This window comes from Lepisosteus platostomus, chromosome 20 (assembly GCF_059453375.1).
Source record: "Lepisosteus platostomus isolate fLepPlt1 chromosome 20, fLepPlt1.hap1, whole genome shotgun sequence".
In the NCBI taxonomy this organism is placed as follows: Eukaryota; Metazoa; Chordata; class Actinopteri; order Semionotiformes; family Lepisosteidae; genus Lepisosteus; species Lepisosteus platostomus.
Window position 1 is genome coordinate 15,506,077 of NC_142630.1, and position 21,938 is coordinate 15,528,014.

Here is a 21,938-nt window from a genome sequence, read left to right on the forward strand (position 1 = left end):
CATGAGGATGTATTACCCATGTTCAATGAAGGTAGCTGTGTGGAGGACTGGTCAGAGTTCTGGAGTTGAAACTGGATGGTTGTGGTATCATATCCCAGGTGAGACATTGTAATTTTACTCTTGAACAAAGTACTTTTACCCAAACTGTCCCAGTAATTTACCTTGCTGGATGAATGGGTGCAAATGTAAGGCACTTTGTATGAAAACATCAGCCGGATAACGTTGAGGTAGAAATCTTTTCTGTATTAGTGTTTATTGTATGAATCATACTCTTTCCCTGTTCCTATTCTGAACATGCGCTATACCTCCATTTCCTTTCTATAATAAAAGAACTGCCTTTAAATGCAGGAATGGCTGAGAGTCGTGCTTTTTTCTTGGGTCCCAGGGTTATCTTCTTCTAACTGGTGAGGTTCAGAATTCAGTCATTTTAGCTGACTGTAGCCAGCTCCCTGTTATGGCAAAACTGATGCATTGTATATCCATATTGAAACTGCACACTCCTATAATGCTGAATCAAACAGACTTTATTTTGAGAACCCTTTTAATAGGCCTTTTATGCTGTCTGTATAGCACTTTAACTTGTTCATTAGTCATTGTGTTATTTTGCATATTTTCAGAGATACTGTAATCAATTGTTAAACCTATCAAGAGTTTAATGCTATTAAGAGCTTTGCTTCACCACTAGCTGCATATGATACTAAATTGTGCTTCTTGTGCTTAAGCACATTTGTTTGAATTTAGAACAGCAAAAGGAGGGAAAGAGTTAGAATAATAAATGTATAAATCTGATCCAGAGACCTGAGCTCCAGCTGAAATGATTGATTTGTCAGAAATGGGCACGTACGCCAGACCTCTCTCTGGCTGTGTTTCTCTCCTTTTTTTAAGAGCTGGCTTAGGAAAACTAACCCACAGCTCTCTCTTCACCAGTTCAGCCATTGTTCCTGTGGTTGGAATGCTTCTTTAATAGACTAATTTACACAATTTAGTACGATTGGTACATACATTAGCGGCTAATGTAAATGCTTAATGTAATGTTGCCCTTCGGGGAAATGCATAATGTACTTAAGGTAAAAGGATTTTGGTTTGATAGTTCCCTTGCCATTGCCGAGATGCATCTTAAAAAGGTGATTTTCTAAGGTCTGTTTTTCCACACAATGAATGGAGTCTTCACAACAAAAAAATTCTAATTATGCTTTGAAACACAGCTGGGTACTGTAAATATCAAACTCGGGTTTCGTAGCTGCATTTCATGTCCAGCTCCCACTATTTCATTTTGTTTTCATTAAAAGGAGCAATGTTGTAAAGCATTGTTAGGCAGTTTCCAGACAGCTTGAGTCCTCAGGTCTCCGAGACGGTAGGACTGAGTAAAAACACTAGCCATATGGCCGGGATATTTATAATCTTCATGCCAGTCAGCTTCATTTTTCCAGCATTAAGAAAATAGAATCAGATGGAATGGGCCCTGTTTATAAACTGTTAAATTTGAATAAGCTAACAGTTGAATTTGGACTGCACGACTCAAAATGGCTCATCCTTTTAAATGTATACCGACAGCACCTGGTGCTATTCTGAGATGGAGCCTTCAATTCCATCTGCTTATCTGTTATGGCTTATTTCTAAATCCTCTAATATAATTATAAAAAAAAGGAATTAAGCAAAGCAGACCGAAAGAGGGAGCGAATGTGGCGTTTCTGATCACGGGCCTGGCAGCGATGTTTTCGGAAGTCACACGGGCGTCTTCAGAACGCAGTACACTTCGTTGCTGTTTGCAAAACGCAGGTGCCACCCTAAGTGAAAAGAAAACATCCACGGCCATATGTTTCTATAATTTAAATTAATTTGCTACAGTCATACTGTTAATCTTTACCGACTTGTTGATCGGCAGTTTCCAGACACATTTCTGGAAGGAGCCCAACTGTATTTTCAGCGAGGCCTCTGTCAGTAGCACCGAGCTGCTCTGGCACAAATTGGAATCTTGCACAGAGCTGGGAATGCAGCCAAGATTTAAATTAGACAATAACCTCTGCTCCCTATATTGCTTTGCTTTTCCAGCTGTAGGCAGATCCATTTGTTTAATACAGTGAGCCCCGTAGTGTATAATAGACTGATATATGAGCCACCGCTCAGCAGTTTGTGTTTCTCAAATTTATATAGATTGAACAACTGGTTGGGATTGTACTTACTGTAGGTTCTGTCACAGGAAAAACAGGGCGAGGCTAGGCCAAGTGTGTCCACATCAGATCACAGCTCTGTTTGGAGAATGGATGTGGAGGTCAGTTTTTAAATCATGAAGTAACTCCCGAGGTCTGGTTAGCAGCCAGCGAGAAAAGTGGGCATCGGCCTTAACTGGGTCAGTGATGGTTATTGCCTGGGTCCACATAGCAGTCGATTCTCTGTCATGGGGGCTGCATTTTGCTCTCCTGTCCCACTAATATTTTGTATGCATTTAAAAAACATGGTTGAAAAGCTAGTGCTGAATGCACTAGTGTCTAGCATTCGATTCTCTGCTTGCTCTAGAGAATGCTGGTCTCTTTCCTTTTTTTGCATCATCAGCTGTGAAAGGTCACGCTCTTGTTGGTGCTGGAGACTGATACTGTCATAGGCAGTTAGGGTAATTGCACTTGAGCAAGAATTTGGAAGATGTGGTGGAGAAACATAAGGATGTGACAAAGGCCAATAAAGAAGACGCAATTCTACAGCAGCCACACAAAATGCTTCCCCTTTGCACACATCCAGCTACATAGAACAAGACTAACTTGTTAACTTCTGTTACTTTGCAAAGACTTTTCTTCAGATGAAGTATAAAAACTCCAAAAACATACACCCAGCTTCTTTGCAGATATTAATCGGAGCTTTTGGTACCTCCCATCTTTAGCCGGAGTTACATCAGTTCCCACCATAGTAAACAAACTGGGATGGGGCCTGAAGGCACGTCGGAGACCGTGCTCTGCAGCTCCATCCGTGTTTTAGTTTCTTCTGCCTTCCTGAAGAAGGGCGTCTCTGTTTGCTTACTCGAGCCGAATGCCAGCGCAGAGATTTGGAGACCCTTGGTGGTGCTTAAGCCTTTTGTGGCTGAAAGCCAGCAGTTTTGCACCCCAGTAGATCAAAGCTTAAATGTTTTTTTGGCTTTTCGTTTTTTTTTTTTGCTTCAGGGGAGCTGACCAGATTCCAGATGCCAGCTAGAGCAGATCTTTAAAACAAATTTTAGGGTGCTTGTTAAAGTATCGTATTTGAACAGTGTCTGTACATATCGTGAATTTATATATATAAATAACATTTTTAACAAATCTTTTCATTTTACTACTATTGTCAAATTCCTAAAATCTCACTTTGTGTGAAGGTGGATGTGTTCACATATACGTCAGCACCAATACAAGCAGGATACAGGGTGCAACAAAGGAATATCTATAATGCACTTTCCACAGTTTTAATATTAAAGCTCTTAGATTAATTTCAGTGAGGCATAGGAAGAAGCCACAAGCCCTTCAGCTACTGCTAATTCCTCAGCTCCCCATTCACCTCAGGACTGACATAAAGATCACAATCTTGGAGCCTCTCTAGACCATATTCTGTGCAAAGCAGTGAGAAAGCAGTAATGTACCAGTCTAGAGTTGGGCCTTTCACCTTCAGAATCACAGCAGAGACTTTTATTATGGAGGGATGTCGGCAGTTCACCATGAGCTCATAATAAAATTGTTCTTCCTTCTTTCCAATATGAACTGATAACTGTGCTACTGAGATTAGGATGAAAAAGACTGTTTAATTAAGCTGGTGCAGTACTATATATGGGAGTATTTGAGTGTTTCTAACTGCAGAAGAATTCCTTAAGCATCTGTTTAGAAAGTTTGTGCCCTTTAAATCAATCAGCTTGAGTATGAAAATGAATTTCTAATTTCTCCAAAATCCTCTGAAAGCTCTTTCTTCAAAAGTATTTGCCAGCATCACTGAAATGACAGAATAAGTCGCTGTGATTTAGTAAGATCGATTTCTTACTCAAGTCAAGCAAAGCACAGGGTATATGCAGGATACATATCTGCATTCTCAAAAACCTGCTTCTCCATCTTTAAAGCCAGGTAGCCACAGTTTGCTATTTAACAATAGCTTTCCATCCCAAAACACTATACTTATAGGAGGGGAACTATTCTTCATCTTTTGATAATGCTACATTTTCAACATCATTAAGGGATTAACAATGTATAGAGCAGATTGCAGAATATAATTTACAGGAGAGGATCCAAAAATAGAAGCAAATGAGATGCTAGTCAAAGATTATCAGTGCAGGATCTGCAAAAAAAAAATCCCACAAAACAAAATTGTATCTTATCTCAACGCTGTCAGTCTGATAGGAGCCAAATCTCCGAAGACTCTAAAGTGCTTAATACTGTTTGCACCAGCTAATCCAGTTTCCTGTGGGTCCTTCTGGGAGAACAAAACACAAGATGTCTGGCAGTCTTCTTATAATGCTCATTTAAATGAAATCGGCAGGCTGTGCAATGCTATCTACCTGGTCTGAGTTTAGGCCTGGGTATGTTTGATCGTGAAATGTGTTTTGCTGAACAAGCAAATCATGTCCTGGTGCTCAGGGCATAGGAACTGAAACCTCACACTGTGAAATATGAAGAATCGAATACATACCATGTGCATAGTCTGTTGTTTTCTAAATGTTTTGTTTCTGAATGAATTTTTTTTTCCTATCGCCCTAAAATTCTCATTACAAATAGGTATTAGATTGTAATAGTATCAGTGTTTCATACCATTAAAAATAGTTTCTAGGGTATTTAGAAAATCCATCGGAGCTGTATGCTATATTAGAAGCACAGCTGTTCAGTCTAATGTTAATATTGCAAATAGAACTTCTATGTGTTCACGATTATTTCATATTTTATAATGAGCATCTACATTCTAAAGTTAATTCATATTGCAGTTAACCTTAGTTTTGGGGATTGTAATTTCTTTTAATGAGAAGTATGTGTACAGTATAACTTAAATTGGATTTCTGTGTTCACCAAACTTAAATGTCTGGGCCTGGGCACTTTTTGTATGTAGTTTCCATGTTCTCCCCATGATTACTTGGACCTTTTCTGGGTCCTTTCCACCTATATTCCAATCTTACTATTAATACTGCATCCTGTCTGGAGTATCTGGAGTCTAGAGTGCTGACCCAGATGAGCTTGGCCTAAGGAGCTGGTGAAGAAAAGGACACAGAAAATCAATAGGTTAGGCAGCGGTAAACTGTCACGAGCCACTGATGGGGTTAACGCACAGTGTAAGGCAAAGGCATTGACCCCCAACTTGGATTTAACATCAGCTCCTCTACTGTTGAACAGCTGAAACACTCTACTTGCACCTTGATTAATCTCGGCTGTTTAAAAGAGCTGTAGGACTCTTGACTGTGTTGTCCTATAGCCTCCTGCATTGAGAATCTACTGAAAGCCTTTATGCTACTGCTACTGATGCACTCCTCTTTCAGCACAGTCTTATTTTGTTATCAATTTACACTCTTTCTTTCAATGTTTTTGACTGCAGTCTTGTATTTAAAGGCGAGGAAAACTAAGATTCCTTCTCAGTAGGGGGGGAAAAGAAAATGTGTGCCACGCAGGAAAGCAACTGTGAGCAGCAGAAGGAGGAACAGGTGGTTTTTTATTGGCATTTTGATTTCCCAGAGAGATAAAGCGATGCCTTGAACCAAAGGGTTTTTAAAGCTCTTTCCACTGTGATAGCACAGTGCAGAGTGGCTTTATCAGGTAAAACAGCAGCCATGACAGAAACAAAATCTGCCTAGCTGGTCTCTGAAGTAAACATGCTGTTTATATTGTCAGTGGCATGTCAGGACAAGCTAGGTAAGGTCCCCAAATCTTTTTTTTAAAGCCAGAGGTTTCTACCTTTTTCCAGTGTTGACACCTCCTGACATCTTTGACATTCATCAGAAATTCAGTCTTAAACCGAGAAATGTCTGAATACTTAGTGTATGTTCTTAATGTGCTGAGAAGTACATCTAAAACTAACTTGGTGACCTCAAAGAATTTGACTTTTTGTGCAAGTGCTGCCTGCAGTGGTCCTGATGATCTTGTTTGGACAGCTGCTTGGGTAGTGGATAATTGTGTAGTGAATGAGTTCATGTTTGTCCAGGACCTTGGAAATCAAACGGTAACCTTTCAGAGATTGTATTTACCCAGCAGCAGCTGGCAAAGGCAGAAACAGAAGGAGAGGCTGCTGGGAGAGGGGCTGTTCTTGTCTGGCCTCACAGTGCCTTCTTCCTAATAAAGAGAGCAAAGCTTTCTTTTTGCCTCAACTTCAAAAACACTCAGGGCTAGTTACAGATGCCTTGTGGATTATTATTTCTGTTCCATGAGATCACTTGAAAAGCAAATTAGCTTGGAAGGGATCTTGCAAAAGGGAAATTCAGAGACCTGTAACTTGTTTTGATTACAGAGCTCAAGATGAACCGTAAAATTGCTTGCCAGCAGCTGATAAAATTTGTAGTTTAAAAGCTTAATTAAGGTCATTCTGTTGGGATAATGATGCCCTGATTAGGAGTGCATACCTACAGCCTACCTGCTGTTAAGTGGTAATAGATCTTGATATCATTGCATGTCTGACTGAAAGAAAATCAAATGTTAAAAGGTATTCTGTTTAATTTTTATAGCCTATTGATCCTTAAAAGTATTTCTGTAATGCCTGATACCAGATTGTGTATTTCTGGGAATTAACTTGCTCTTAAGCCTTCTGTTTCAGAAGCCTCTTCAGAAGTATTTTTTTTATAATTAAAGGCACTAAGATAGTAATCGTGTTAACTAGCAAAGATTAAGAAAAACAAAGAGCAAGTGATAATTCTTATTGGCTCTGTTGCTCCTTATTCAAAATGTTGAAAAACCAAAACCATATATTCACACAGAAGAAGTGTTAAATAAATTCTAGAAGTTTCCTTTAAAACATCAATGTCTGAGAGGAATGTTGAGGAAAGGGGAAGTATTTAAAATAATCTCATTTAAATTTTTATGAAAAGAATGCTGCCATACTGTCACTTAACCAGTTTTGAGAAGTTGATTGATTGAAGGAGGGCAGGTCATTGCCCACAGCCTTCTGGGGAATGTAGTTCAGACCTTCTGGGGAATGTAGTTCAGACATGAGTCTCCATCTTGTCTGAAGCCGTTACCCTATCACAGTGTAGAACTCGAGCACTGACCCAAAGTCATCACAAAAAGAAAGTCAAGCAGGCTCCATTCTAGAGCACCGGGCGTGTATGAAGAGGCAGTTGCTGTGTCTCCTGGTGTTACAGTACCTACAGACAATCTGTGCTATAAACCCTTTAGCAACAAATGTTAGACATCAATTGAAAAAAATAAATGACCTATTTTTGGTATAATACAAAATGTGTATAACGTGAAGCGAAAGACCAAGGTCGTGAAGACTTACTCAAAAAGTCAGCGTGAACTACTGATTACTGCACTACCTTTCTGTGATGGGGTAGTGAGAGTGTGGTGTCCACGACTGCAAGATATTACTGTGACTTACAGTATGCTTAAAACGCTGCTTGTGGAAATGGAAAAGAAACAGCACTGTGGTATGGAAGGATTTTTTTTTAAATTGTTTGTCATAGGGGTGGCAATGGCAATTTTAACCTTAGGAGGGAAGTGAGCAAACTGGGACAGGTCATGGCCTGTGATGTGTGCTCTAATCTCCTAAGGTTATAAGACACACTAACAAAATGCTCAAAAGTTCTAGTGACCTAATATTTCTCATTAGCTACTGAAATAATGTTGTATTGATTAAAACTGACATCTTCGGAGAACCTCTTGGGTGTTTCCTGCTAAGGTTACACGTAAAAGACATTAATGGGCACTATATATGTGTGAATAATTGGTATGTTTTTTTTTGGGGGGGGTTGTTGGTATCATTTTGGTATTAAAAGTCTTTTTCAGTGGTAATATGTAGACTCTGGGAGTGCAGTGCAGAGCCAGAAGGTTTCTCACCAGGAGACTGTCAACAGTCTTACACTGGGTCCTTGAAGGAGTAAACGATTATAGGAAAAACTTGATTTATCTGCAAAAGGCTGAAAGTGAAATATAGTGCGAAGAAATAACCCCAACCCCAGTTCATGTAATCTTTTCAGTTCATAAAAACAAATACTGTCCCAGTATTTAAAAACCAGAGAGCAGATTAGGAGTATGGGCAAATAAATCTCACTTGACCTGTTTTCAGGAACGATTTCAAAGAGGAAGGGCAATTCAACTGTTGATGTAGTCATATTTTTTTTCTTTTGTATCCTCAGAATACCTGTTCTATTTTGCCTGTCTATAAAAACACTTACAGAAGGAATTTAGTTTTTGTGGTTTTTAACCTAAACACCAAGACATAATTTGTTTTTACATTTAAATGCTATGTTACATGTTAATGACATTTTTAAGCGTGGAGCCTTCCCAAAACAATGGAGTTGTGCTGTTTAGGCATGTGTGCATCTTCGCGAGGCTTGAATTAAGGAAATTCCCTACAGCAACTGACAACTGTGTGAATAAAAGCCTTCTATCCCTCAGCTGTTTTAAAACCGATCCATGCTTACAAGGCTCTGGAAATTAGATGTCCTCTCAAGATGAATGCACTGAGCAGTCAATGTAGAATATTTGAAAGGCCTTCATCATTGCTCAGACTGGAGACTCTTCCTTCCTGTTGACATTCAGTGATAGGTTTGTGGTCAAGTGGTCTTTTAGATTACATTTTTAAGCTCCAATCGATTAAATTCCTGCCTGGGAAAACATCCATCATTTATTATCCTGTGTCAGAGTACATCTGGTTGTTGTGCTTATGCTAAGAGCAAAGGCTGCTGGTTTGGACCCCCTGTTGGTGCCGAAATTCTTTCCGTGCACATTGTGCTGTTTGTGCTAATAAGGCTGAAACAGTGCTCGTCCAGCTTCTCATCTTTTAATTACAGACTGTCCATTGTCTGTGCTGACCCATTTTCGCATGGCTCCCCACCAGCAGCCCAGATTTCCCAATCTCACTTAATTTAATTTGGCATTTTGTTCAGTCTGACAGACTGTGAACACGATAAAGAAATATTAAAAAATAACTTGCGCAGGGGTCCTAATTGAAGCCCCCCTCTCAGCCTTTGTCTTTGGGAACGAGTGGAGTTTGGGACTGGGGTTGGAGCGCAGTGCCCCTGGCGCAAGGACAGCCTGCCAGGGCTCAGTCTAAAAAAGATGGAAAGAAGGACTGACTCTGCATCTGAAGCACTGTGGGTGCGGCTGCTGCAGCTGCTGTTCCTGTCTTCCTTTCCCTGGCGACGTTAAGCATGTGGAGATAAACCTCACCTCTCTGTTGACTGGAGAAAAGTCTCATTGCAAACTCCTTGCTGTGAGCGTGCGCTGTTGAACGCAGAAGCACTGTGCTCATTGTTGTCACAGTAGCTACGTCAGCACCTGGCCCTCTAAAACCCATCGGAAGTCATGTTCACTAGATTTTCATGGCTGCTGAACCTAGAATGGTACTCTCCAGTGAATTACGCACCCTCGATAAATGTAAACAGATCAAACGCACCACATTTGAACAGTTGGGAAGTTGTTACTGTTAGGCCGGGCCCGACAAGGTGTTGAAGCAGGCTTGGTGGAAATTAGAGTCAATGAGCCAGGATATGCAGGAATCAAGAAAATAGACTGAAGACTGAAGACTGAAGACTGAAGACTGAAGACTGAAGACTGAAGACTGAAGACTGAAGACTGAAGACTGAAGACTGAAGACTGAAGACTGAAGACTGAAGACTGAAGACTGAAGACTGAAGACAAACTCAAGGCAGGGTTAGTGAGTCAATGTCTGAGGCTTAAATACTGTGCGATGTTCCCTAATTGGCCTGATAGGCCCGGCCTGATCTCGTTGAGGATGGCCCCAGTGAGTCTCCAGCATGTGCGGAATGCGCATTGCCAATTGGTGGAGCTGATGCGGCAGTGCTGGAGCTCGTTGGGGCATAACAGTTACATGACCGTATACGTAGCACACGTGACAGCACTGATCCTGAAGTTTCATGCTTTTGTTGAAGAAACCCATTTGATAATTGCAGTGTGGATTTGGTGTGATGCTGATGTCGATGTAAAGTGCGTTTTTTTTGCCATCAGACATCTTTTTGTCTGCTAAGATAGTTTTATTATGGGTTTGAACACGGGACTCCCAAACCTGCTGGTTTTCATTGTATAGGACCTCCCTAATGAAACCTTAATCGAGCAGGTTGTGCACTTCGGCCCTTTAGAGAAAAAAAAATTATACCCAAAGCTTGGAGATTTACAGTTACTTACAGTAGTTAAAATGTGACTTTCTACTTTTTTTAAGTATCTAAAACAAAGAGTTCAAATTAAACCTATATTCAGTTATCTAACTGATTGCTCAGGGGGAACTTGAGCCAGCGCTGTGTCTCCCCCCAGGACCATCATCCAAAACTGCTGTCCTACAGAGACCTCATGCACCTGAGCTGAATGAAGTGTGTGGCAGTTAAACTTCAGCAATCGCCCAGGACAAGGGGAACATTGCTACATGAAGCTGGGGGCTCCAGCCCACCTGAAGTAGTCTATAACCATGTGACATGTGATCTGGTTTGCGTGACATGGCCATGAAAGGTGTAATTAAGTATTCACCCGCCTCCAAACCATTCCCCTACCCTCTGCTTTGCCAGAATGCTGAGCAGTCTGAGAGCTAATGAAGATCCTGTTGCCGTGCTAAAAAAATGGTGTTTATTTCGCGCCCGAGCTAACGTTTTCTTTCCAGAAGTGCGTTATCTGTCTCTTTTTGGTAATACGACGGAATAGAAAGTAGAGCATAACACTTCACAGATTAGCTTCTTAAGGCTAATTACAGCTACCCTGTGACATGGGTATTCATTCTAACTTGGCAGTCTAGTGCTGAGGTTCTGGAAACAGGAGGGGGGTGCGCAGGAGTGTGCCGTAAGAAGCAGGCTTGTGCTGGAACTTCACTGATAGATAGGTGTTTCTTACCAAAGGTGATCTTTTTCTGGGTTTCTGAATGTGTAGACTTAAGCAGAGAGCTGTGATCCAATTTAGTGGCAAAGCTTCAGGTAAGAGGGTTGTAAATTACTTGGACTAGTGAAGCCACCTGCATTGCTGAGTGCTGTGGGCCCGTGTTTCCCCACTCATTGGTGCGTTACGCTGTTAACATTGTTACTGATTTTTTTTTCCCGTTTCTCCAGGGTATATACTAATTAATGGATACCATTCTCAGTTGATTAGCAGCAGTTTCTTCGGTAATTACATTGCCATACTAACTGCTCAGAAGACAGTTTCTTTGAAAAAATCTAAAAGATTAATCCACTTCTCATTTCACTCTGGTCTTAATTAGTTTCTCCTATTGTTTGTGGTAGTTTAGATAAAAGTAGTTTTTTCTTTTTTAGTTTGTCCTGCAGTGATGGTGTAAAGTACAGTATGATGTGGGAGAGCTACAGTGTTCACAACATTAGGCAAAAGCAGAAAGGATGCTGGGCTTTTTCTCAATTTGACGGTTTGACAGTGAATTCAATTAAAACCTTGAATAATAGAGCTTGCCACCATTCCATACCTCTGCACAAAAGATGGAAATAATGAAGTGGACACAAGAAGGTACACTGAGTTTTAGGTACAGATGTTCGCCCATAATTTTTCATTCTATGCTCCATTGTTCTTACCTGTCGCTATTGTTCTGTCTCGGTAGAAGGGAACTGTCTGCTATTCTACCACCAAGCTGTGTGGGTAAGAGTCTGGGTGTGAAACATTGCTTCCTATCACAAGCACACTACAATGGTTCTGCTGCTCAAGTAGACCCAGCTCAAAACCATTGCCTTGAAAATGAATATTATGTGAATGAATGCATTCTTGTACTGTTAGGTTCTTGTTTTACACCTTAATTGCTTTCTCTCCTAGGGTTACTGAAAGTTAATAACCTAATGCTGCATCTTGCAACTTTAATTCTGTGATGCTTATGTGTCATTAATTGCCATCCTGTGGCTATGAATAGCCACTGCAGATTGTCACTGCTTGATATTGAATTCTCTGTGCCTCAGAGCCTCTTCCATCTGATGACACTTTCCCATAACAGCATGTGAGACACGAAAAGCATCGGGTTTCACTCTGCATTATAGCAGACAGATTTCTTTGAACATAGGATACATTCCTTCATATTCTTGCAATGACATTTATAATGTTGTGTCATGGAGCATTTTGTCAGTAATTGCTTTGTTACTTATCACAGTGGAGAAACACGCATTGAGTCTATAAAATACAATTGTTTCAGGCTGGTTTTGCCTCTTTCCTTGAAATAACTTCAAATCAGACAAGTTTGCCAAAAATGAATGGGGGTGTGGGGTGGGGATTGATGTTGTTTTAGGTATTGGAAGCTTTTGCAACTTTCAAGCTCATAAATTTTTGCCTGTACCCAAATTGTGCATTTAAGGGCAGTTCATATTTGCTCTCTCACAAACCAACTTGTCATTTAAATATTAGCTTAAGAGAGCTTTCATCGCAGCTACGCATCTGCTTGTTTGCGGACGAAAGATCAATGCAGGCAATACTGTGTAATTTATACCACACAAACCCCACAATATACAGACCTTCAAAAGCTGCTTTTCCATTTCTCAGATTACTGGCAGATCAGATTCCCTGGTGCCATTCAACAGTGCTTCTATCCAGCTCATTCACTGCAGAAATAATATCAAAGAATCTAATGATCTGCTTGCTCTTTCTTTCTTGCAGTTTGGGAACAACAATAACTACATGAGCATGGCCGAAGCCAGCAGCGCCCTTCTTGCAGCCAGCGAGGCAAGTATCCATCTCCCTGTCCTTTTGATCCTTTGTGGTCCGCGCTGATGACAGAAATGCACAGCAGACAAATGAGACTGATTCCCCGAACCGGAATGTCTTTATTTTCTGTGATGTGTCGAATATGAAAGGGGGTTTAATGAGAAACAGAAAGCCATGCCATTTCTTCATTACCCAGTCCATCTAGTTGTCCCTGCCTGGCGCACGTGCCTGCGGAATAGCTGAGTGGCCCAGAGGACGAGCAGGAGAAAGGAGTGGTGCTGGGCGTGAGAAGGGTCTCTACAGTCTTCCAGAGGACAGGGGCTGAGTCTACAGTGCATCGCAGAAGTATTCTGGCCTTTGCACATTGTGGTGCTTTAAAGCTTGAAGTCAAGACACTTCGAAGTAGCAATTAATATTTGTCATGTACAGAACATACTCCACACCTTCTATGCAAAACGCAGAGAGAGAAGTATGTAGATAATTAGCACGAGGGGAGTCATGCTAGCATAAGTATTAAAATGGTATTGCTACCCTTAATATAGTTAAGGATATTGATTCAGGTGCACAAAATTACCTGAACAAGCCACGCAATTAGTTGAGTGGTCTATCTGGGCAATAATAGTAGTTCACATGAATTTGGAAATAAGTACACCTGTCTCAGAAAGGTACTGTATTTCAGTCAGGCAGATCAGTTTGCCCCTCCAAACTGAGCAGGAGGGAAACTGTGAGACCAACCACAGCTTTGAAAAAACTACAGAATTTAATGGCTGAGATGGAAGAAAATGGTTTAGGAGTCGACGCTGACCTCGGAGTGGGAAGAAGGAAGCGATTCGTGAAGCAATCTCAGATCCTGCCTGGAGTTTGGAGCAGAGTATTTCAGCAATACTTCAAACACGTGTCAAGTGGTTCTGTGGTCAGATGACCTCAAAACAAAAGGTTACATTTAGTGCAAACAACATGGGGCATCACCCAGGCAGCATCATCAAGCATGGCGAAGGTAGCATACGCTATGGGTCTGCTTCTCTAGACTGAGGGGAAATGGACTGAGCAAAGCACAGGGACCTTTTAAAGACCCACCTCTGTCTGCTAAAGACCTTAAACTAGATGAAAATTCATCTTTTAACAAGAGAATGACTGAACACACAGGGCTAGAACTATCCTGGAGTGGTTTAAGTGAATGTGCTTCAGCAGCCCAGTCAAAGTCCTGATCCGAATTCTACTGAGAACATGTGGAAAGCCAAGAAGAATAGGTAAACTTTTCACCAAGTTGGTGAATTCTGCAAGTGAGTGTGCAATGTTGGTACTTATCCGTAAAGATTTATGGCTGTAATTGCCACCAAAGGTGTTTCCACCAAATATTGATTTCATGGGTCTGGATATTTTGTAAAGGTATTGCAATGCTTTATTAATATACAGACTGCTTAAGTGTCACATGGAGGGGCACTGTAATGCAGAAGGATTTGGAGCTGTTTGATCCAGGAAGTCATCTAATCATTTGCGCAGTTTTTAGTCCTGGATCCAGTTTTGGTTGCTTTGTGCTTGTGAGTAACCCTGTTTGAAAGCTGAATGTTCCCATGTCATCCACCTAGAAGCTCTCGGTGACAACCCAGAGCAGTTTGTCCAGCTTCATGACAATTCTCTTGTTTTCACCGAAAAGCTTTTATGTCAAGGCGCATTAGCAGGAATTGGGGTGGGAATGAACCACCTGTGTCTTCCTTAGTGAATAAATAAGTGCTTTAAAGCGTGGGGAGAGCTGCTAAACCGAGCCATCCCTTTCCACTGCTTCCAGGACCTCCAGCTGCTTTCCTTTGGCTTTTCTGTCCAAAAATAAATGCACTGATGAATATTGCTGGTTAAAACGTATTCCACCCCCCTTTGCCTTATTTGAACCCATCTTTAGGATCTGTGTAATGTTATACCCAACCACTGGGCAGCGCTGTCCTTTCTGAAGCCACGGTTCTGTTTTTGTTATGGGCAGTGGCACGATCAGCACTGCAGAGCTTGAAGACAACATGGGTATTGAAATACAGCGGGGGCTACAAGAGAGGGAACACGAGAGGCAATAGCTCTTGCCTCTCCCAGTAGCGCCTCTAGGATCTTGGGCAGGGTGGTGCTGCTGTTGAACGGTCGCTGACCGTTCGTGCAGGCCTGCAGAGAAGGAGCTGGACTACGGACCCGGCACTCTTCAGTAACACGAACCTGGAGGAAACATACGATGGTTCATCGCCCCTCCCCCTCCCCCACCGACAGACGTTTGAATCAAATGTCGATGAAAGCTGTGCTTCCACCAGCTGTTCGGAGACAATTTAATTCCAGCTGTGTTAACTCTCCATGTCAGGCGTTGGCTGTCGTGTGTTGATATAACAGCCCTTCAGATTTGCATTTTATCAAAAGGAACAAATGTTTCTAGTGTTACGGTGCAGATGGATGTCTACACAGATTCTACAAATTAAACTTGTAACCATATAGGCTAAGTTCAAAAGTGGGCTTTAGGCATAAAGTATTGTTTATTGTAACCCAAACTGGAGGGAAATCAAAAGTATGGCCTCTTATAGTACTGCAATTTCACACAAAAATTGAGTTTTCTTTTCTGCTGAAATACCATATTAATCCACTTAGTGTTTCAGTCTTCTGTGTTGTGTGCAATCAGAGTAATGGCCGATGCTCAAGCACAAGTTTGATTTTAAATATACAACTGGGGTACTTATTGTGTTAGTTCCATAGGACTACTAAAACTTTTCATTAAAAATCAACACATACGTTGGCTGTAGACCACAGTTTCAAGCACTAACTATACCTTAAATAACGGATGGGAAAAGCTCATTACAGCAAGACAAGAGTTTATCTTCTGGTTTTGTGCTGCATTTCATTAAACTATAATGTCAAATGAGTCACATATTATAGCTGCATCTGTTGCAACAGCCTGTACCCTTCACAGAGGCTGTGCAAGAGGAGCATGATTACTCTGTAGCTAAAACTCTGACAAATGCTTTGGCGTTAATTTTCTTATGGCATCAAGGTTCAATTTAGCAAAGCATGTGTATGTTAAACAGCTTTTTTTAAAATTTTATTAGAGTTTAGTTAAATATCAAAGGAATCATGCTCTGAAACCCTTTAACACTATTTTCCCCCAATAATTTACAGGAAAATGACACAATTTATTACAGCATATGTGATTTAGCAAATGATCTCGCATGGAATCTTAACTTCCACAACTGCTTTCGAAGTGGAATATGCGGATAGTGTCCACAGCCTGTAAGTTTGAATGAGTAGAAGGTGAAGTTTTAATTTGTAGAACATCATCCAGCAGCTTTGGATGTTTTTTTCTTAACTTTTTAAATATTTACGTTCTTTCAGGTCCTGGAGCAGTAAAGGGTGGCACTCAAAATGTTAAATTCAGAGTCCTCCTGCGTTAGAGACTTAACACTGGAAATTATTACGCTTATATAACACGTATAACAAAAAAAACACATTAATTTTCAACCATAAAGGTTGAATAAGGAAATGAATTCCCTCACTGATATATAGTCAAGGCAAACATATATTGTACATATTAGTTCTTTAAATTTTAAAATTCCTGTTGGTATTCAGAATGCCCATTCAGATGGTTTAAATTGAACCTTGATGTGAAGGACTTTTCATTCAGCATTACATCTGTATATTTCAAGGAGAAGATACTACATTTAGCAGATAGAATCTTATTCAGAAGCAACACTTTTCAGATATTATTTCCTACTTTAATGTTTATAAATGGAGTTTAGATTATATAGATTTGAAATGAGTGATATTAAAATGCAAAAAAATATACTTCTTGTTTTTGCATTGTTAAAGACTCTGTGTGTGTGTGGGGGGGTTCTGTGTGGTTTGTGGTTAAAACCTGTCAGTTTATTTCCCCATATCTCTCATATTCATGAAGCTGTAGCTAAGATGAACTTTGGATTCGATCTCTAGTGTCCATATGGTATCTTAGAAACACCATCACTCAGAGAGATCTTTTTTTAACATGGCATTTCATAGCATTGCACTGGTTTCTCCCAAAAGACTTTGCAGGCCCTTGTTGTTATGGGTTAAATAAAGTAAAGTTCATTAATAGCCATTGCTTTAATGCAAAACGACCTGAATTTGCTTTCACATTTAGACAGCTGGGGCATATTACAGGAAAAATCTGAACGACGGCCAAAACTCAAGGGTGTTTCACCAGAGATTTGAACCCATGACCTTCCAGTTATGAGTCCAGAGTTTCACTGCTTCATGCTTGCATTTGTGTCTGGGTTGGGCACGTCACCATTAAGCCTCTACTTGCCCTTATTCATTAGAGTAAGCAATCAGGGGCAGGAGCTGATGGTCCTGTGTGTATTTATTTTCTCACCCCAAGCCAGTATCTGGTCTGGCGCTGTCTAACTTAGCTTTCAGAACAATTTAAAAGGATAATCGGTCGCCTGACATCTGAAGAAAGTGGATTTTGCATCTTTTAATCTCAGATCAGAGTGTAAGCCTCCCCTTGCAGAATTAAGCAAGCTTTATGTGAAGTGACACTAATAGAGACCGTGGTGTAACACAGACACTGTTCCACCAGGCTGTGCCAGTCTGGCACCTCATCACGTTACATGAGAGACCAATAATGACAGCTGACACATTCTATATGCAAGTGAAGCCTCTGCTCAGTATGTCTCAATTTTCAGCTCTCTGTGGGCAGCTATTAATTGATATCATCATTAAGACTTTGAAAAGGACGACAACTTTTGCAGCCTTTAATAACGATGATCTCTGGGTCCTCTTGTCTTACTCTGTACCAACTTAAGAAATACAATTTTTTCTTCCTGTCATTCTGAAATAATTTGTCAGCATTCTGCTTAACTGTGAATATGGGAACTCTGCATTCTCTAGGAAAGTTAGCCCAGAAGTAGACATTGTGCTGTGTAGCGTGAGAATCCTGGTAGAGTGTCGGGAGTTGGGTTCTTTCTGAAAGATATAGTCAAATCATGTTGACCCCAATCATTTGATTCTTTGCATAAATATCTGTAGATTTCTTCCTTCTGTTTCTCTGAATCGGGGAGGGCCTCTTGCCTTCTAAAAATTCTTTTTGCCAATAGGAGCTGTTGGCAGCAAATAGAAATATTTCTGAAGCTCCGAAAGGCGGCCATGTTATAGTCTCTAGTTATCTGTTTCTCCTGTTTCATACGAGCATTAAAAAGCGAAGGCAGTTTCAGTGAAAAACAGAGAGGATAAAAAGGCAATGACACACTGTAAACAGTTTTTGATTGCGAGGGAGGTAATTTGTTACACATGCTGTACCTATGGGGGAGCCTGGATGAGCTGGGTTGCCGTAACAGGATGGAGGGCTGATTTAATGGTTATAATACAGATGTCAAAGAAGCTGAACACTGTTATAAAACAAAAAAGAAATGCTATTAGCTACCTCTGCAAGCATTTCATCACTGCTTGTCAAGAAAGTGGCTTCCAGTGTAGGCAATGAATTTAAGTTTAAGTGTCAATGTGTTAAACCACTGAGAGCCATTTTAATACACTTTAATCGCGGATGTGTTAACATATTCCCTTCTGTGCTTGCTTTCATTTTTTCACCTTAGTTCAGATAAGAGGAAAAGCTTTGTTTTAATACGATTATGGACCGGTGGCTTCTGCTCTGTCCAATGCAGTGTCCAAAAGTAGAAATCATGAAATCAGTAAATTCTTTTTACAACCTACCAAACTTACACTAGGTTTGGTAGGTTGGTTCCTTGAGCTAGTGAAAAATAAACAGACTCCTTCAATTGGCATCTTAAGATGGGTTGTCAAAGAACTTGGGCATGTGGAAACAGTTTTATTAAATGGTTTGTGCACCATGCAACACGAGGCAAAGTAGACTGTGAAACTGCACACTGCAGGCTTGATCAGGTTAGGTACAGAGAGTGAAGAAGCCCTATAAGCAAATTAACTAATTTCTTAGGGATATAGATTAAGCCAGTTTGATTAGCAGCTTTGAGGGTGCAGGCTTAGCGAAGACAGGGAAGGGAAACAGATCTAGCCAGCCGGAATAACCTTGTAAAATATTAGACGAACCTATCTCTCAGTGACGTGTATTTTCTCCACACTTAACCGAACATCTATAACTCTAGATTAAAAGCTCATTTGTCGTGTAATCCTCCTGTGATGATTGCTGCTGATAAGCTGCTATTGGTCTTTTTTTCCCCCTGTGCCTCTTATTTGAGAAGATGGAGCAGGCTCTGGGAGTCTGAGTTTAGCCTCTGTGTTACTGTGCATCTTCTGTCAGTCCTCTCGCCCTTTTCTGCTTTCCTTATTTTGGCACAGAAATGCCTATCCATTTCCTGACCGCGAGAATTAGTAAATAACTTTCAGGGACAAGAATAGAAGACAGGGAAAAAAAAAAACTGTCTCCTGAAATACTTCCCCACAGATATAATGGTGCTCTCTGTATTCCATTATGCAGTATGCTAAAATGACCAGTGACATCGTGCCCCACAGTAGCTGGCCTGGTGACATTGTACAGTGTCCCATTGGATGATGACACTCTTCTTTTTGTCCGCATTACAGCAAACATTCCACACACCCAGCCTGGGAGACGAGGAGTTTGAAATTCCGCCTATCACCCCTCCTCCGGAGACAGAATCGGGAATGGGCATCGCGGACATGGGCTCGCCATTTCAGGGGCTCCCCAACCCCCCGAGCACACAGGGTGCCCGGTTTACCCCGCAGTTCCCCCCACAAAGCCTGGAGCTGCCCTCCATCACAATATCCCGCAATCTCATGGACCCGGAAGGAGCTGTCCTCAACAACGGCCTACCTGTGGTGAGTATGCTCAGACACTGCGCTACACAAGCTGGCAACGGGCAGCATTCTGGCATTAAAACAAGCTAAGCAGGTTCTCATTTATACCTATATCCATAGCCCTGCTCAACAGATGATTCTTTTTGTTCATGTTTGTGTGTGTTGTTTGTGTGGTTTCTTGATTATTGTCTGGTGCTGTCAAAACAAATTGCCCCTTGGGGATAATAAGGACACTCTCTTTCTCTTGTAAAGACCTTACACCAGTGTTTCTCAATCTTCTGCATCCCACACCCAGGAACTTTTGAGGACACACGTCACCAGCCTGAGCACATTGTTGTTAATATTACAACTCGGGCTCATCTCGGCGTTTAATCCGAGTTGGCGTCGAAGTGCACAGTTGCCTTTATTGATGCCGGTGAAACATGGGACGCCCGTGCCCGTCAGCTCTCAGACAGCAGTTCTTCCTTTTTTGTTTTTTTATGTCCGTCAAACTTGGGAAAAAATGGAGTTCGTGCCACTCCCGACTCCCACAGGGACAGACTTGGAGCGCATCCCGTCTCGTGTATGCACTGGCACTTTGCTTACTACAGAGAACTGATGCATCTTAACAATATCTCATTTATTTTTCTCATACGTGACTCTTCCAAGAATTCTGTGGTATTTTGAAGGTATGACGCTGTGATGTGCCATGGCGCACTGCTAGAGAAATCTTGCCTTTTACTAATATTATAATAATAATAATAATAATTGCTTACACTTATATAGTGCTTTTCTGGACACTCCACTCAAAGCGCTTTACAGGTAATCGGGACCCCTCCACCACCACCAGTGTGCAGCCCCACCTGGATGATGCGACAGCAACAAGAGTGTGCCAGTACACTCACCACACATTAGCTATTGGTGGGGAGGAGAGCAGAGTAATGATTCAATTCATTGATTCAGCCAATTCAATAATATTCCTTATTATTGGCGTGCTGCGAGGATGCCCCTTATACAGGGTGACTTGCATTGTCTACAGAGTTTCACCTTCAGAGGAAGTCCAAAGAAGACAGTAGCAATTAGGTGCAGTAAAATAAGATTAATCAAATTACAACACTATTATAACAGGGCAAGCGTAACGATGTAGTGGTAATGTAGACACCCTGTAGGTATGTATTCCGTTTGCAGCTTGCAAGGTATGTTACCAGCCTGAGAGTTAGGAGCATGAATGCAGTGCAATGTGAGAGTTACTGAAGGGTGCGTTTGAGATCAGGGAGGTCTGAATGGGTGAATCTTGGAACAGACACTGCAAGGTGTTTGGGAACTGGCCATCATATGGATTTTGCCTTCTCTTTGAGTCTTCTGCCTCAGATTTAAAGTAGCAAAGTAAACGTGTTTATAAAAACAGATTATGACCTTGATGATGGTTTTTGCTGCCTGTGTCTATATATTATGCATGTTTTTCCAGAAACACCTGAACATACTGCTGCGTGATACACATCTGTTGTGCCGATATGAGGGCTGTGTCTGCCCTCAGTGTTTGAATGTGAAGCTGCTGTGCATTGTTAGAAATGGACAAAAGGCCCAGCCATTCTGTTAAAGAAAAACATCATTTATTCTTCTGATGCAGAGTCAGCAGCCTGCCTTCCTCATTTCAGAGGGTGTGGGTGGCTCTGTCCAGAAATCTCGGCTGCTGTCCTGACCTCCAGGGCCGGGGGTGAGACTCTCTGCACGGCGGGGCTGGGGGGACACAGTGAATAGAGAGATGGCCCGCTTCATCACAGCCAGTAGCCAGAGACTCGTCCACCGCTGCCCCGAAAGGCTGAATTAATTTAATGGAAATTACCTTCTCCAATGAATGTTTTATTTTCGTTACTGCCCTGGAGATCTCAGGGGAGTGCTATCTCACCCAAGCTGTCTGCCCGTTTTTATGCTGAAACTTTTTTCCAAAGCCGTGCCGGATTTAACTGCAGTAGGAAAAGTATGCCTTTTTGTTTTAAATGACCCCTAAAGGACAGCAGAACAGTGCAGCATTTTTTTTTATTTGCATTTCTTTTATCCTGTATCTATTGTTTTCCTCTTTCCCGTTTCTTCCCCTTCCCCCATCACTCTTCCCCTCTCCTTTTCTCTCCTCTATCACTCTCTCGGTTTTCCTTTCCCATCACACTCTGCCTCCCCCCTCCTTTGTGTGTTGTAGGCAGGCAGGGGGCAGATGCTGTATGCCAGGGCTGTAGAGTAGCTGCATGTTCAGAGCAGGTGCAGAGGAGGTAGTGCATCAGTCAGGTCACTGGTGCTGTACAGCTGCATTGGTAACTGATCATTGTAACTTGGGAACAAAGCCCTGATAATTACTGAAAAAGCATGTCGATTCAGAGAAAGATGGGGGAAAATGGCCATTGCCTT

The 21,938-nt window shown here is 41.4% G+C and overlaps 1 protein-coding gene across 1 annotated transcript in view; it reads left to right on the top strand.

The window, feature by feature from the left end:
* Nucleotides 1–21,938, top strand: part of tox3 (TOX high mobility group box family member 3) — a 57,008-nt gene that overhangs the window by 21,521 nt on the left and 13,549 nt on the right. The window contains exons 2-4 of the mRNA XM_088613679.1: nucleotides 12,723–12,779; nucleotides 14,877–14,882; nucleotides 19,323–19,577. Of these exons, the coding sequence (XP_088469805.1) occupies nucleotides 12,723–12,779; nucleotides 14,877–14,882; nucleotides 19,323–19,577 (318 nt within the window). The remainder of the gene's footprint in view (nucleotides 1–12,722; nucleotides 12,780–14,876; nucleotides 14,883–19,322; nucleotides 19,578–21,938) is intronic.